The sequence below is a fragment of the Hylobates moloch genome, unplaced genomic scaffold, assembly GCF_009828535.3.
Source record: "Hylobates moloch isolate HMO894 unplaced genomic scaffold, HMol_V3 SCAFFOLD_13, whole genome shotgun sequence".
Taxonomy (NCBI): domain Eukaryota; kingdom Metazoa; phylum Chordata; class Mammalia; order Primates; family Hylobatidae; genus Hylobates; species Hylobates moloch.
In genome coordinates, this window is record NW_026652288.1 from 25,525,589 (window position 1) to 25,542,297 (window position 16,709).

The 16,709-nt window shown below is 39.3% G+C and overlaps 1 protein-coding gene across 1 annotated transcript in view; it reads right to left on the bottom strand.

Moving 5' to 3' along the window:
• Positions 1-16,709, bottom strand: part of ASXL2 (ASXL transcriptional regulator 2) — a 151,905-nt gene that overhangs the window by 104,568 nt on the left and 30,628 nt on the right. The window contains exons 2-3 of the mRNA XM_032172451.2: positions 10,426-10,508; positions 9,799-9,801 (exon numbers count right to left, since the gene is read on the bottom strand). Coding sequence (XP_032028342.1) covers positions 9,799-9,801; positions 10,426-10,508 — 86 coding nt within the window. The remainder of the gene's footprint in view (positions 1-9,798; positions 9,802-10,425; positions 10,509-16,709) is intronic.

Genomic DNA, 16,709 nt, shown 5'->3' on the forward strand with positions numbered 1-16,709 from the left:
AAAAAAAAAAAAAAAAGAGCATAAACATACATTTCCAATCTTATAGCCATAAAGCAAATGTTAATATACATGTTTCCAGTCTACTAAATATTTTCATTATTACTCTACAGAATACTTGGCATCCCAATGCTTTTATAAGTCAAATGCTGATTTTAATAAACCTTAACGTAGACTGGATTTCTAAACTTATGATTAAACAATAATTACAAACTGCAAGAACCAAAAAAAGCAACACTTAATGAATAAACATTAACATAGTAATATCGATATTACTTAATTTCTGGACTAATTATTTAGTTTTATAAAGTAAAACTCATGCTCCCAAAGGTAAGTTCAATTAAATTTATAAAAGTGTGCTTTATAATTGCATAATACTTCTTTAGAATAAAGTAATACTTCTTACCTTCTGGAGTCAGAATGCAGTTCAGGAAAATGAAAGAAGGAAAAAAAAGCTTTTAATTTTTCTTACAAAGCAACAATACAACCAAAAATTAAACTGTCCCTTCCCATCCCAGCAATATCCACAATTCCCCAAATTAGCAACCCCCTCATTAATTTCTTCATTAAAATTTACAAATTAGCCAAAAATATCATATCAAAATATGTCTAAAGATACATAAATTTAGCTAAACAGTCTAAACTACTTCAGAAAACAGTTGCAGTAATTTGATTATGTAACAGAGTAAAACTGTTAGGGCAGTTAAATGTCGATACAATTAACTTGCCATTCTTTAATATTCTTCCCATGCATTTCAATTTCAAGGAGCCATCATAATGCCATCAGCTATGGACTTAAGGTTTATTAGCTTCCCTGTGATCCATAATGGAGCTCTTATGGATCTGAATTACAATGGATAAGAATACTCTTTTCTGGCAATATCCAAGCATTTTGTTGTCATTTTTTTCATTACTAATCCTTCTTGACATCCCTACCAGGTTTGTGGGCTTGAAAGCAGATTGCAACTAACAGATAGGGAAGATGGCTGGGCACAGTGGCTCATGCCGAGGCCAAAGCAGGAGGGCTGCTTGAGCCCAAGAGTTCAAGATGAGCCTGAGCAACAAAGTGAGACCTCATTTCTACAAAAAATATTTTTAAAATGTTTAAAAAGAAGAGGAGGAAGATGAAAGCTTAACCACAAAGGTATCCTCCAACCTTAGATATTGCATCAATACAAATAATGTTCTTCATTCTAAAACTAAGCTCTTTCTAATGAAATCACTTCAAGGCAATTCAGCTTAGTAAATAATCAAATGATCTACTCTGCAGGGATAAGGATTTCTGCTGAAAAGTAGTAGAGAATATTGACTTTATTTCCCTTGCTATACAATTTTGCATGTGGAGAGATATGGGAAAAAAAATAGGTGCTCTAATTGGTTTTTAGTATAAAGTAAGCTAAGACATATAACCTTAAATACTGTATGAAAGAGATTATCTTCTTCATAAACAAATTAGTACTAATCAGATGTCATTTGGACTCCCCCAGACAAAGAGGTAAAATCTCAGTCTCTAAAATGTTTATTGAGCATAATCTTTGCTGGGTGGTTCCCAGAGTTCTTTACAATCTAGGCAGTTGGCCACACTCATTCATTAGCTATATAACTTACTTACCTATATTAATCTTATAGTGTGAAAGATTCAAACTCACCAAAATTACTAATTATATATCATGAACCCTTGGGATCACTCACGAATGGTCTAATTCATAAAATGCCCAATTTGTGGATAATAAATTCATGAACAAATAATCTTCCTAATTTATTTCCCCTCTTCTATTCACGAATGGAAAGACAAGAAAAACTAGTCAGAGAATAGGGTCTCAAGAACTGAATATTGTACTATTTTTCTCTTCTTTCCTAAAAACTCTATTTCTCTATTAGCTGATAGAAGAGTCAAGATAATACAGTTAATAAGATGAGCAAAGCAGGTTAAGGAAAAAACTCCAAAGCGGGGTGGGGGGGGGGGGGGGCGTGGGAAGCACTAAAGGCAATAGCTACTTCAGAAGGAAGGTACTAAGCCCGACACTTAACGCTATAAAAGCACATCTGTAAACACTAATGGCAGCCACAGCTGATGGAAGGGAAAAACCTATTGCATACCTAGCCTAAGCGTAGTAGTAGTAATGAGTAGTAACAGTAAAGAATTAATAGGCATGGTTTCAAAGAATATTCAGGGTGTGTACTCTGTCAACAGTGTGTAGGCTTAATGTGTAGATTTAATTGTTCTATTTTTTGTAAGCCAGAATATCCAAATTGCACACAACTAGTCTCAAGTTCTTATCTGTTAGATATAAAGTGACATATTCATGCAATAAAATGACTGCAATTTATTTCAGAACAGCCCAGGGTGTAAATACTTTTTATAGTTTATGATGGAGGATGTATACTTTTGTTTTTAGAATTTTCGAAAAGTAAAAATTTATATTTTAAAAAAGCATCTTCAGGCCAGGTACTATGGCTCACATCTGTAATCCCAGCAGTTTGGGAGGCCAAGGTGGGAGGATCCATTAAGCCCAGGAGTTTGAGACCAGCCTGGGCAACATAGAGACCCTGTCTCTACAAAAAATTTAAAAATTAGCCAGGCATGGTGGTGTGTGCCTGTGGTTCCAGCTACTCAGGAGGCTGAGGTGGGAGAATCACTTGAGGCTGGGAGGTTGAGGCTGCAGTGAGCCGTGATTAAAAAACAAAACAAAACAAAACCAACAGGCGGCCAGGTGCAGTGGCTCATGCCTGTAAACTCAGCACTTTGGGAGGCCGAAGCAGGAGGACCACTTGAGTCCAGGAGTTCAAGACCAGCCTGGGCAACATGGCAAAACCCTGTCTCTACAAAAAAAAAAAAATTAGCCAAGCACAGTGGCGCATGCCTGTGCTCCCAGCTACTTAGGAAGTCAAGGCTGAGGTGAGCCATGATCGTGCCACTGCACTCCAGTCTGGGTGACAGTGAGACTATCTCAAAAAGAAAGAAAGAAAAAGAAAGAAGTTACATTCACTCATGTGTTTAGCTGTACCTGTATATTTGTATGTATTACATAAATATGTAATAGCTAATATTTATTCCCCAAAAGGTGGGACAGATTCCCCAGCAGAGGGCTTCTCAGCAAAGCTCTTCTAGTACCTAGTAGGCAGTTTCCTGCGGCCACCTCAGGCTGCGGCACCAATGAACTTTGTCATCCACTGAACTAGACCCCTGCTTTCTTTTTACCTTTGAATAGTTAATCCCTGGTTAATCTGTTAATAACTTCCGGTTAATAACTTTCCTGTTCAAATTACTGTGTACTTTCTGGTCTTCTGATCAGACCCTAAGAACTATAGAAGTGTATAACTCAGAGACTTACACAGAACTCTTAACTTATCAATGCCCAAAATCCCAGAAACGGTTCCATTAAGCTGTGTGTGAGTAGCCATGTGAGCATATTTGGGAGGCTGGAGTTTGAATCACCTCTGACACTCCTGACAAATGGCATAGTTTGTAATGACAAGAAGAAATATGGGAGCCGGGCGCGGTGGCTCAAGCCTGTAATCCCAGCACTTTGGGAGGCTGAGGCGGGCAGATCACGAGGTCAGGAGATCGAGACCATCCTGGCTAACACGGTGAAACCCCGTCTCTACTAAAAACACACAAAAAATTAGCCGGGCGTGTTGGCGGGCGCCTGTATTCCCAGCTACTCGGGAGGCTGAGGCAGGAGAATGGCATGAACCCAGGAGGTGGAGGTTGCGGTGAGCCGAGATCGCGCCACTGCACTCCAACCTGGGGGACAGAGAAAGACTCCGTCTCAAAAAAAAAAAAAGAAGAAATATGGGCTCAAGTCAGGAGAAACTTAAAAACAAACTGGGGCACTAGGTGCTCTTTGTTTCTCTGCAAATTGTAAAATCGGCATCATCAGACAAAAAGGAAAGCGCTTTTTTAAAAAGGCTATTTTACATACTGATGGCTAATGACAACCATTTTGCCATAACTGTTACTTTGATTCAAGGTAAAATAAAATTCTGAATCGTTTCCCTTAGTAACTGAAGTATACCGTCAAAATGTACACAAAAATGGACACATCTCTCTGAATCTTTGGTTTTATTTCTAGCGTCTCAGGAGGGAAACAAAATACCTAACCATTCCTTCAATATTTAGATTCATACAAATGCACAGTATAATCCAGAATCAACACATGAGCTGTAATAATGAGAATAGGGGTTCTTTAAACAAACCCAATAAACAAAATCTCTACCCAATGAATAATATAGATTTTTAAAAAGCAAACTGTCTACAGAAAAACAAATGAGTAAAAGCTTACAAAATTGTTTTAAAGGTTCTAACAGTACTTCAAATTTGGAACAAGCAATTCTGTGTTGAAGAGCTCAACCCTAGGAAACCACTGCCACATTATCATTGGTATTTATGTAACAAACAGAAATTAGGTTATATTTTAGCCACAGAAAATTGAACAAGGAGGTGAGACGTCTCTCAACAAAATTCTTTTTACTATTTTTTATTTTATGAAATAACTGTTTATTGGTAAACAGTATGGGAATTAACTCTTCTCTACTTACAAATGACCAGATATCACAGCTACAGCATTTATCTATAGTATCAATAACTTTTCATGTCTTCTTGTTTTAACTGTTACAAAAAAACTAAGCTAATTTAAAGAACTCCACAATGCCTTTGCTATCGACTCTGACTACTAAGTATAACAGAAACAGTTCTTAACCTCTCCTGGCCTAAGTCATGTCCTCCCATTTCACCTGAAACATCAAAACTTCTGTCTTTTTTCCTCCCTATTACTCCTATGGGAAATTCTATCTTTTTTTTTTTTTTTTTTTTTAAGAGGCAGGGTCTTGCTTTGTTGCCCATGGCTGGAGTGCAGTGGCACGATCACGGCTCACTGCAGCCTTGACCTCCTGGGCTCAAGTGATCCTCCTGCCTCAGCCTCCCAGCATATTTGGGAGGCTGGAGTTTGAATCACCTCTGACACTTCCTGAGGTGATTATTATTAATATACGAGGTACTAATAATACCTCATGTATTCATAGGACATCTATTCATGGGACTGTAGGCCTGCACTACCATGTTCTCGCTATCCTGTTCAGGCTGGTCTCAAACCCCAGGCCCCAAGTCCCTCAAGTGATCCTCTCGTCTCAGCTTCCCAAAGTGTTGCAGTTACAGGCATGAGCCACCATGCCCAGCTTAAACTATCTTTAAAATTAGTGCATTAATGCATAAAAACAACATAATGGAATACAAAAAGTCACAGATACTGGTGGGGGAAAAATTTAAGGACCTTTTTCTTCCTATATTTTCTAAAATGCTGCTATGCTTTATAGTTATAAACAGGCATTTAATTTAAATATTATAATGCTTTTATAAAAAAATAAAAAAGGAATTCATGTTTCTAATTAATTCTCAGAGTTCCATACTTCGGGTAGATGATTTCCAATCTTACTTACCACCTAACTTCTTAAAGGGGCTAGTACCTGAATCTTTCACAGCTGGGAGCCAACCACTTCTTTTTAAGTATTTTATTGGTTGGTTGAGGTAAAACCCATGTAACATAAAAGTTACCATTTTAACCGTTTTTAATCAGTGGCATTAAGTACATTCACAATGCTGTGCAACTGTCACCATCATCCATCTTCAGAACGTTTTCAACGTCTCTAACAGAAATTCTGTACTCATTTAATAGAAACTCACTATTCCCCACTACTCCAGTCTGTGGTAATCTCTATTCTACTTTCTCTCTATGAACTTACCTATTTTAGGTATCTCATGGAACTGGAGTCATATATTTGTCTTTTTGGGTCTGGCTTACTTCACTTAGCATAATGTTTTCAAGGTTCATCCATACTGTAGCATGTATCAGAATTTTATACCTTCTTAAGACTGAATAATATTCTACTGTATGCATATATCTTATTTTGTTTATTCATTAATCTGTTCATAAATATTTCAGTTGTTACCACTTTAATAAATTTTAAAATCAAACAAAAATGGTATTGAATAATCTAGGCAAAATTCTTCAAAATGTAGGAGCCAACGGAAAAATATAAAGGGAGAAGAGCTCAAAGTCATGTATTGAGGTCCGAGGAATGAAAATAAAACAGTAAGTAGTCACACACCTTTGAGAAGCTTAGTATGTGTTTCATTCTGTAATCTTTCTAAAAACTTTTAAGAGTATAAGACTACCAGCCGGACATGGTGGCTCACGCCCGTAATCCCAGCACTTTGGGAGCCCAAGGCAGGAGGATCACCTGAGTCCAAGAGTTCGAGACCGGCCTGGGCAACATGGCGAAACCCTTGCCTCCACAAAAAAAATACAAAAATTAGCTGGGCATAGTGGCACATGCACCTCTCATCCCAGCTACTCAGGAGGCTGAGGTCATGGGACTGCTTGATCCCAAAAGGACAAGGCTGCAGTAAGGTGAGATTGCACCACTGCACTCCAGCCTAGGTGACAGAGTGAGACCCTGTCTCAGAAAAAAAAGACTACCATTTGCTACATCACGGCAGCAAGAGAATAATCTATAATTATATATGAATATGATCTTGCAACCAATAATACCTCATATACTCATTAACAAGTAGGTTTTAAATACTTGTTATGCATCATATGCTGAGGAGTGGGGAAAGATAATGTCACTGCCTCTGGAGCTACCTTAACATAACGTATAGAGAAATTGTATGATTTTTTTATAACCACAAACATATATAATTTCAAACCTTGGTGCTATGAAGAACACAGAACATGCCAGGCATGGTGGCTCATGCCTGTAATCCCTGCACTTTGGGAGGCCGAGGAGGGAAGATCATTTGAGGTCAGGAGTTCGAGACCAGCCTGGCCAACTTGGTGAAACCCTGTCTCTACTAAAAATACAAAAATTAGCTTTGGGAGGCCAAGGCGGGTGGATCACGAGGTCAGGAGATCGAGACCATCTTGGCTAACACAGTGAAACCCCATCTCTACTAAAAATACAAAAAATTAGCCGGGTGTGGTGGCAGGCGCCTGTAGTCCCAGCTACTTGGGAGGCTGAGGCAGGAGAATGGTGTGAACCCAGGAGGCAGAGCTTGCAGTGAGCCGAGATAGCGTCACTGCACTCCAGCCTGGAGGACAGAGCAAGACTGTCTCAAAAAAAAAAAAAAAAAAATTAGCCAGGCATTGTGGCACGTGCCTGTAGTCCCAGCTACTCCGGAGGCTGAGGCAGAAGAATCACTTGAACCCGGGAGAAAGAGGTTGCAATGATCCGAAATCGCGCCACTGCCCTCCAGCCTGGGCGACAAGAGCGAAACTCTGTCTCAAAAAAAAAAAAAAAAAGAAAAGAAAAGAACAAAGAACACTGCAACAAACTAAAATAGGAAGATATGATCAAGACCAGTAAGCCAATCAAAATTGTCTCTGAAAAAGAGGTACCCAAATGGAGACCTAAAAGACTTAACTGTCCAATAGCTGAGCGAAAGCACATTCCCTGCTAAGGGTGGTCAGCATGTACTGCTTTGTTGTGCTGTAACTGCATTACCACAACATAGTTTAACCAGGAAAAGCTACTTTCAATTGTCACTATGTAAACCAGAAGCTATCTGATGATTCACATACTTTACTACCTTTTGAAAAAAAACTCTCCCGTTTTTTCCTGCTGTTTTTGTTTGTTTTTAATAATCTTTATTTATTTACTATTCCTGCTTGCTCCCTGGAAATGATCATGGTAAGTTTAAAGTCCCAGAGCCTTACTATGTTACAGCTGGATGATACTGACATTAAGACCTCCTGGCCTCAAAGTGATCTGCCTGCCTCGGCCTCCTAAAATGCTGGGATTACAGGTGTAGGCCACTGTGCCTAGCCCACAAAAGGTACTTTTAAAAGCTAATTCTTCAAATGTGTGTAGCTAGATAGATAGACAGATAGATGTATATATCTATATATATGTGTGTGTGTGTGTGTATATATGTTTTTTGTTTTTTTTTTTTTGAGACGAAGTCTCGCTCTGTTGCCCAGGCTGGAATGCGCTGGTGCAATCTCAGCTCACTGCAACCTCCACCTCCTGGGTTCCAGCTATTCTCCTGCATCAGCCATCCAAGTAGCTGGGATTACACGCACACGTCACCACGCCTGGCTAATTTTTTTTTTTTTTTTTTAATAGAGACGGGGTTTTGGCTGGGCACAGTGGCTCACACCTGTAATCCCAGCACTTTGGGAGGCCAAGGCGGGCGGATCACAAGGTCAGGAGATCAAGACCATCTTGGCTAACACGGTGAAACCACGTCTCTAATAAAAATACAAAAAACATTAGCCAGGCGTGGTGGCAGGTGCCTGTAGTCCCAGCTACTCGGGAGGCTAAGGCAGGAGAATGGCGTGAACCTGGGAAGCGGAGATTGCAGTGAGCCAAGATGGCACCACTGCACTCTAGCCTGGGTGACACAGTGAGACTCCGTCTCAAAAAAAAAAAAAAAAAAAAAAATAGAGACGGGTTTTAACCATGTTGCCCAGGCTGGTCTCAAACTCCCGACCTCAGATGATCCGCCTGCCTCGGCCTCCCAAAGTGCTGGGATTACAGGCGTGAGCCACTGCACCTGGCCTTCAAATGCATTTTAGTGTTTTAATTTTAAAATGTTTACACTCAATTTTTCAGGGATGTGTTATATAAAGTAAGGTAAACTAACAAATTTTACTTTTTCATATCAATGAAGCAAACCTAATTTATTTCAACCTACTGAAGTTTGACTATAAATCAACAAAGAATTTAAACTGCTTTAGAAAGGGAGAGCCAATAAAAAAACTCAACTAGAATTTCACGTCAAAGAAAAGAAAACGAGTGCCCATAGTCCCAGCTTCAGGAGGCAGAGATGGGAGAATCACTTAAGGCCAGGAGTTGAAGGCTGCAGTACACCATGATCATGGCTGTGAACAGCTACTGCACTCGAGGCTGGGCAACACAATGAGACTCCATCTCTTTAAAAAAAAAAAAAAAAAGAAAGAAAAAATGAGAAATAAAATCTAGAACATGCGATGGCTATTCATCAAGAAATACACTGTCCGTTTACAAATATTTGGGCATAGCTTACTGTTTCTCAATGGGAACACTATTGGCACCTGAGATGAAAAACTATTCAATGTGAAGCAACATCCAGCACAATGCAAGACATTTAGCATTCCTGTTACCTGCCCACTAAATGCCATTGTGTTCCCCTACCCCAATCACTGTGATAATCAAAAATAGCCCCCCAAAATTTTAACTCTTTCTCCAAGAGTGTTACGCAATGCCACCTATAGTTGAAAACCAGCAGTAGTTTGAAAGCACTGCAAACTTTTCCTATCTTAATGAACATCTAACATAGACTCCCAAATTTCTGTCTTAATATACAGAGCATACTTAATATAATTTTAACATTTCTTGATGATAGAGAGTCTTGATTAAGAACATTTACGATTGGCCAGGCATGGTGGCTCACGCCTGCAATTCGAGCACTTTAGGAGGACAAAGCAGGCGGACTGCCTGAGCTCAGGGGTCCGAGAACAGCCTGGGCAAAATGGTGAAACCCTGTCTCTACTAAAAGTACAAAAATTAGGCATGGTGGTGTGTGCCTGTAATCCCAGCTACTCAGGAGGCTGAGGCAGCAGAATTGCTTGAACCTGGGAGGCAGAGTTGCAGTGAGCCAAGATCGTGCCACTACACTCCAGCCTGGGCAACAGAGTCAGACTCCATCTCAGAAAAAAAAAAAAAAAAAACCACACACACACACATTAAGTATTACTGCAAAATTTTTTTTTTTTTAAGACAGCATCTTGCTCTGTCACCAAGGCTGGGGTACCATAGCACCTTCTTAGCACTCTGCAGCCTCGAACTCCTGGACTCAAGCGATCCTCCCACCTCAGCCTCCCAAAGAGCTGCGATCACAAGCATGAGCCACCATGCCTGGCCTGCTATTGTAATATAATAAGGTTCTTGGAAATTAAAGTCTGTGTTATCTTTGATCCTGTATTAATGGCCCAAGTCTATCATATTTGAACCTGTTAAGACTATTATTTGACATATATACTGCTTTACAGTTCTTTTTCATTTTATCCTTTTTAGCCAGCATTATTTCTTCTGGGACTATCTGTCCACCTCTAGGACTCTCCCGGTATGAGAGTAATTTTTATCACTAATGACCAAGTTTATTAAATCAAAAAGCCTGAAGTGATAGATGAAAGCTTGAAGATGGCTCCAGGTCTTCCTAAAAATTGAAGTGCATGGGCTTAAAGATAGCTACCCTCTAAGAATTGAACTTACTTCTGGTTTTAAAACTATGTAATGACTTAAAAAATGCCAAAGATCTGACAGCTGATCAGAACAAAGCATTTATTATTAAGTAATTAATCTTCAGGACTAAAGTATACTATTATATACTACCAAATACTCTGATCAAGTATTATAATTATTACTAATAATATTTAAATAACTCACCTGATTTCTTTTAGTCCTTCTCTCTGGATAACTTGAAGAATTTCTTTATGACTCATGGGTGTATTGGGGTATTTTTCTAAGACCTGAAAAACAAGTATATAATAATAATTTCTTATTTCAAGTTATTATAATTCTATATATATATTTCTTATAATTATGTCTTAAAAGCTAAAATTAATAACCCAATTATTCACTATTAATACATATGCAATTGTTTACTTTCTACCTCCATCCCCACATCCCTTCACTATCTGTGATCTATTGCAAGCACATTAAGATTATCCATTTCCTGGTAAATGTATAGCAAAGCCTAGTAAATCACAGGTGCACAATAAATTCTTAACCAAAACAAGTAAACAATATGATTATAATAAAATTAAAGTAATATATGTGTTCTGGTTCTGGTAAAGACAGAGTAGGCAAAGTCCATTCTGTCTCTCCCACTGAATGCAACTAAAAACCTGGACAGAATGCATGAAGCAGCTATTTGAGGACTCCGAAAATGGTAGCAGGTGGCCTGGGGAGGAAAGCATAACTAGGAGTACCACACTAGTCCAGCAGTGAGTTTCCTGATTTTGTTTCCCTCTGGTAGCTCCTCTGAGCCTGGACTTAAAGGCAGCCCAAAACCCGGAACTGCAGACTAAGTGCAGGCAGAAAGTGCTCCAAGAGAAAAATATTTTTTGGTCTGAGGCATAGTAAAGAGGGCATTTCTAAAGGTTGGATAGAGGGAGAGAAAATTATCTGGGTTTTTCCCCCCTTTTCTTTTTCTCTGCCCTTGCCCCAGGCAATCCCTGGGAGCAGCTGTGGTAATACCAGCAGTGGCTAACCTTGCAAGGGGTCCTACAAGCAGGGGAGGAATTCCCATAATACCTCTCGGCCAGGCACAGTGGTTCACGCCTGTAATCTCGGCACTTTGGGAGGCCGAGGTGGACAGATGACTTGAGGTCAGAAGTTCAAGACCAGCCTAGCCAATATGGTGAAACCCCATCTCTACTAAAAATATAAAAATTAGTCAGGCGTGGTGGTGAGTACCTATAATCCCAGCTACTCAGGAGGCTGAGGCAGGAGAATCACCTGAACCTGGGAGACAGAGGTTGCAGTGAGCTGAGATCATGCCACTGCACTCCATCCTGGGCAACAGAGCGAGACTCCATCTCAAAAAAAGAAAAAAAAAAATTAGCAGGGCATGGTGGTGCAGGCCTGTAATTTTAGCTACTCGGGAGGCTGAGATGTGAGAATAGCTTGAACCTGGGAGGCAGAGGTTGCAGTAAGCCGAGATTGTGCCCCTGCACTACGGCCTGGGCAACAGAGCCTGTCTCAAAAATAGAAATAATGTCTAATATACAATTCTAACTTACTCAACACAGTTAGAGTAAGGAAATCAGCAACTCACAAGAGAAAAAACAAGCTATATACAACAATAAACCCAATGTGACACAGATGTTGGAATTATCAGGCAAAAGTAGCTATTATAACTATGCTTCAAGATGTCTGGTGAATATTCTTGAAACAAATAGCTAAGAGTCTCAACAGATACATATGTATATTTCATATATGTTTTATTTTGTAGTTTACACTTACATTTATATATGAAACAAAAATACAATAACCAGTAATATTTCCAAACATAATACAGCAAGATAAGTGGCAGCCAAAATTCAAATCCAAGTCTTGCACCACTATAGCACACTGTGTCCTGTGTTTGTAACTATTTTCTCATTTGGTCAGTCATAAAATCCAACACATATTTCTGTGTATCATCTTCCTTGATCTCTCTGCTACATCTGACATTATTAAACTGTTCCCTTCGCAGACATCACCTCCTAGACTTTTCTTTTTCCCCAAAATATTTTTCTCAGTTTTCTTTGTAGATGTCTTTTTCTATGCCCATCCCTCAAATATTTTATAAACATCCATTTACCCCTTTTACTTTTCACTCCACCAAAATTTCCCTGAATAACATTAACTGCACCAAGCTTTCACCAATCACTCACATTTTGATGAATGAAGCGGCAGTCTGTTAAAAAACTACTAAAACCCTGTAAAACTTGGATATCCCATATGCATTTCAAACTTCAGATGTCCAAAGTTAAACTTACTGCCTTCATCCAAGGCCCATACAGAAAACTTTTATTTATTTATTGTCTATATACTAAAACTGTATTAAAGTACTGAAAATAAAAATACACCATGGACCTGGACAAATAGTTCACAAAAGGGTTAATATAAATGGATAATAACCATATGAAAAAGCATTTGCACACTGAAGTACTTACAGATGAAATCACATGATGTCTCGGACTTCAAAAAATATACAAGAAGTTGCGGGTTTAAATATAGCAAGATTGACCATAAACTGATAATTATAGAAGGTAAATGATAAACACAAAGATATTCACTATATTATTGTCCACTTTTGTGTACATATTCAATATCCTATGAACATTTATGAAGCAAATGAAATACAATATTTGACTTTACTAGCAATCAAATATAATACATTTTAATGTGGGTTTTTTCCTGCCAATTTAAATGGCAAAAACATGGTAATAATAAACACCATGAAATGGCTATGTATGCACACATACATCTGTCCAAGGAGCTAGAAAACTGAAATTAATAAATATTTCTAGAGTGTCATTTCTCTGGCATATCAAATCTTAACTGAAAGGTGACTATTAAATCAATGTCGGAATGAGCCACACTCAACTGAAAATATTTATATTATCCATGGTAATGGTAAAAATTAATACTTTCTAATATATTCTGCAAAACAAGGAATTATTTTAATATTTTAATGTGTTTTAAACATTATAAGATGTTAAGCTATTAGAAGTGGAGACTGGCTGGGTGCAGTGGCTCACACCTGTAATCCCAGCACTTTGGGAGGCCGAGATGGGTGGATCACAAGGTCAGGAGATGGAGACCATCCTGGCTAACATGGTAAAACCCCGTCTCTACTAAAAATACAAAAAAATTAGCCGGGCATGGTGGCAGGCGCCTGTAGTCCCAGCTACTCGAGAGGCTGAGGCAGGGAAATGGCGTGAACCCTGGAGGAGGAGCTTGCAGTGAGCCGAGATTGGGCCACAGCACTCCAGCCTGGGCGACAAGAGCAAGACTCCATCTCAAAAATAAACAAATAAATAAATAAATAAATAAAGTGGAGACCAAAAATTATGTCATTTTAATAAGGATTTCACTGATTTCCAAGATGTTCCGTACTTTAATCAAACACAGTAAACCAGTTGGTTAAAACTACTTAAGGAGGCCAGGCACGGTGACTCAGGCCTGTAATCCCAGTACTTTCGGAGGCCAAGGCAGGCAGATCACCTGAAGCCAAGAGTTCTAGACCAGCCTGGCCAACGTGGTGAAACACCGTCTCTACTAAAAATACAAAAATTAACTGAGCATGGTGGCAGGTGCCTGTAGTCCCGGCTACTACGGAGGCTGAGGCAGGAAAACTGCTAGGACCAGGAGGCAGAGGTTACAGTGAGATGAGATCGTGCCACTGCGCTCCAACCTGGATGACAAGAGCGAAACTCCGTCTCAAAAAAAAAAAAAAAAATTATATATATATATATATATATGGAATATGTATTTTCTTTTAAAAAATGTTTATCACAGGTTCCTTTAAATGCTAGGCATTTAGAATTAGTTTTTTTTTAGGCCAGGTACAGTGGTTCACACCTGTAATCCCAGCACTTTGGGAGGCCAAGGGGGGCAGATCACTTGAGGCCAGAAGTTCAAGACCAGCCTGGCCAACATGGAGAAACCCTGCCCCTGCTAAAAACACACACAAAAAGCTAGCTGGGTGTGGTGGTGGGTGGGCGCCTGTAATCCCAGTTACTCAGGAGGCTGGTTCAAGAATTCAAGAATCGCTTGAACCCAGGAGGCAGAAAAAAAAAGTGTTTTTTTGGTTTTTTTTTTTTTTGAGACAGGATCTCACTGTATTGCCCAGGCTGGAGTGCAGTGGTGCAATCACAGCTCACTGCAACCTCCACCTCCCAGGCTCAAGGTATCCTCCCACCTCAGTCTCCTGAGTAGCTAGGACTATAGGCATGTGCCACCACACCTGGCTAATTTTTGTATTTTTTTGTAGAGACAGGGTTTAGCCATGTTGCCCAGGCCGGTCTCGAACTCCCGGGTTTTTGTACTTTTTGTAGAGATGGGGTTTTGCCATGTTGTCCAGGCTGGTCTCAAATTCCTGGGCTCAACATTCCACCCACCTCAGCCTCCCAAAGTGCCAGGATTACAGGTGTGAGCTACCATGCCTGGCTTAGAATTAGTTTTAATTTGGAAAAGTATTACACTAAATTTTTTCAGACTACTTAAAGCTATAGTTTGGGGCAGAAAAAAATGTTTTTCAATTAAAGACTTAAATATTACACTTTTAAAACTTTTTATTATGGAAATCTAAAAACATTCACCAAATGAGAGAGAACATTACAATGAACCACCACATACCCATCACCCGTTTTCAGCAATTATCAACACATGGCCTATCTTGTTTCCTCTGTACCTTCAGCCACCCTCCGTCCACAAACTGGGTTATTCTGAAGCAAGCCTCAGACATTTCATTCATTATTATGGTAGTATATATCCCTGACAACAAGGACTTAAAAATTTTTTTTACACCTCAGAAAATGACTATAATTCCTTAATATCAAATTATTTAGTCAATGTCCCAAATTTACAGCGAAAAACCACTTTTTTTAAACAGTTTGTTCAAATCAATAGACCCACATATACTGCATTTGGCTAACACATGTCTTAAAGTATCTTTTAATCTATGGGTTTCTCTCACTTTTTCTCCCAATTTACTTACAGAAAAAAACTAGTGGCCGGGCGCGGTGGCTCACGCTTGTAATCCCAGCACTTTGGGAGGCCGAGGCGGGCGGATCACGAGGTCAGGAGATTGAGACCACGGTGAAACCCCATCTCTACTAAAAAATACAAAAAATTTAGCCGGGCGTGGTGGCGGGCGCCTGTAGTCCCAGCTACTCGGAGAGGCTGAGGCAGGAGAATGGCGTGAACCCGGGAGGCGGAGCTTGCAGTGAGCCGAGATTGCGCCACTGCACTCCAGCCTGGGCGACAGAGCGAGACTCCGTCTCAAAAAAAAAAAAAAAAAAAAACTAGTAAACTGTATTGTAGTTACACACATTCTGTATTTTGCTAATCGTATGGTCCTCTGTCCCTTGCATTTCCTGAAAATTAGAATCGAAACCTAGAGGCTTGCTCAGATTCAGATTTTATTTTAGCAAGAAAACTTCATAGGCTTATGGTATACTTCCTACCACACCACATCAGAACACACAAAATATCTATGATCTCTTTTTTGAGATGCTAAGATATATCAGTGGGATAGATGTGGTCTATCTGATCCACTTATTATAAAGTTTCCCATCAGCATTTCAATCTAATTGTTTTAGCAGCCACCGATGATCACTATCTCCATCATTTTATTTACAGGCTGGGAAGTGCTGATAGTCCATTGTTCCTTTTTCATTTATAAGCCAGAGTCCTTTTAAAAATAAATGCTTTCCACTATCTATTTGGTTACCCGAGGTACAATTCATATTTAAAAAGCAGGATAAGGCTGCATGCGGTGGCTCACGCCTGTAATCCCAGCAGGCCAAGGCGGGTGGATCACCTAAGGTCAGGAGTTCGAGACCAGCCTGGCCAACATGGCGAAACCTCATCTCTACTAAAAATACAAAAATTAGCCGGGTGTGGGGGCACAAATCTGTAATCCCAGCTACTCGGAAGGCTAAGGCAGGAGAATTGCTTGAACCCGGGAGGCGAAAGTTGTAGTGAGACAAGATTGCGCCACTGCACTCCAGCCTGGGCAACAAGAGCAAAACTCCTCCAAAAAAAAAAAAAAGAAAAGGGCAGGATAAGCAACTTATTTTTGTATTTACTGCTTTCAGAATAATTAGCTGGTTTTCTGGCATGCTCCAAAGGTGATTTGGTTTCTGTTTCAAATACCACTATTAATATTATGAGTATCATTTTACAAAGTAGCATTATGGATTTAAATATATTTTTGTGCTTTAATTACTGTATTTCCTCACTTGTGAATTGGCTATTCATTGGCTATTGTCCACTTATATACCATTTGTGAGAGCTCTCTAATTTACATTAAATATATTGAAACATTTACTGTCACATTTACTATAAACCCTTTCTTCCAGTTTATTCTTCATCTTTTTATCACTATTGATTTTCCATGAAAGTTTTTATTAATTTTATGTATTGTAACTGACTGGTCTTTTCTTTCTATTTCT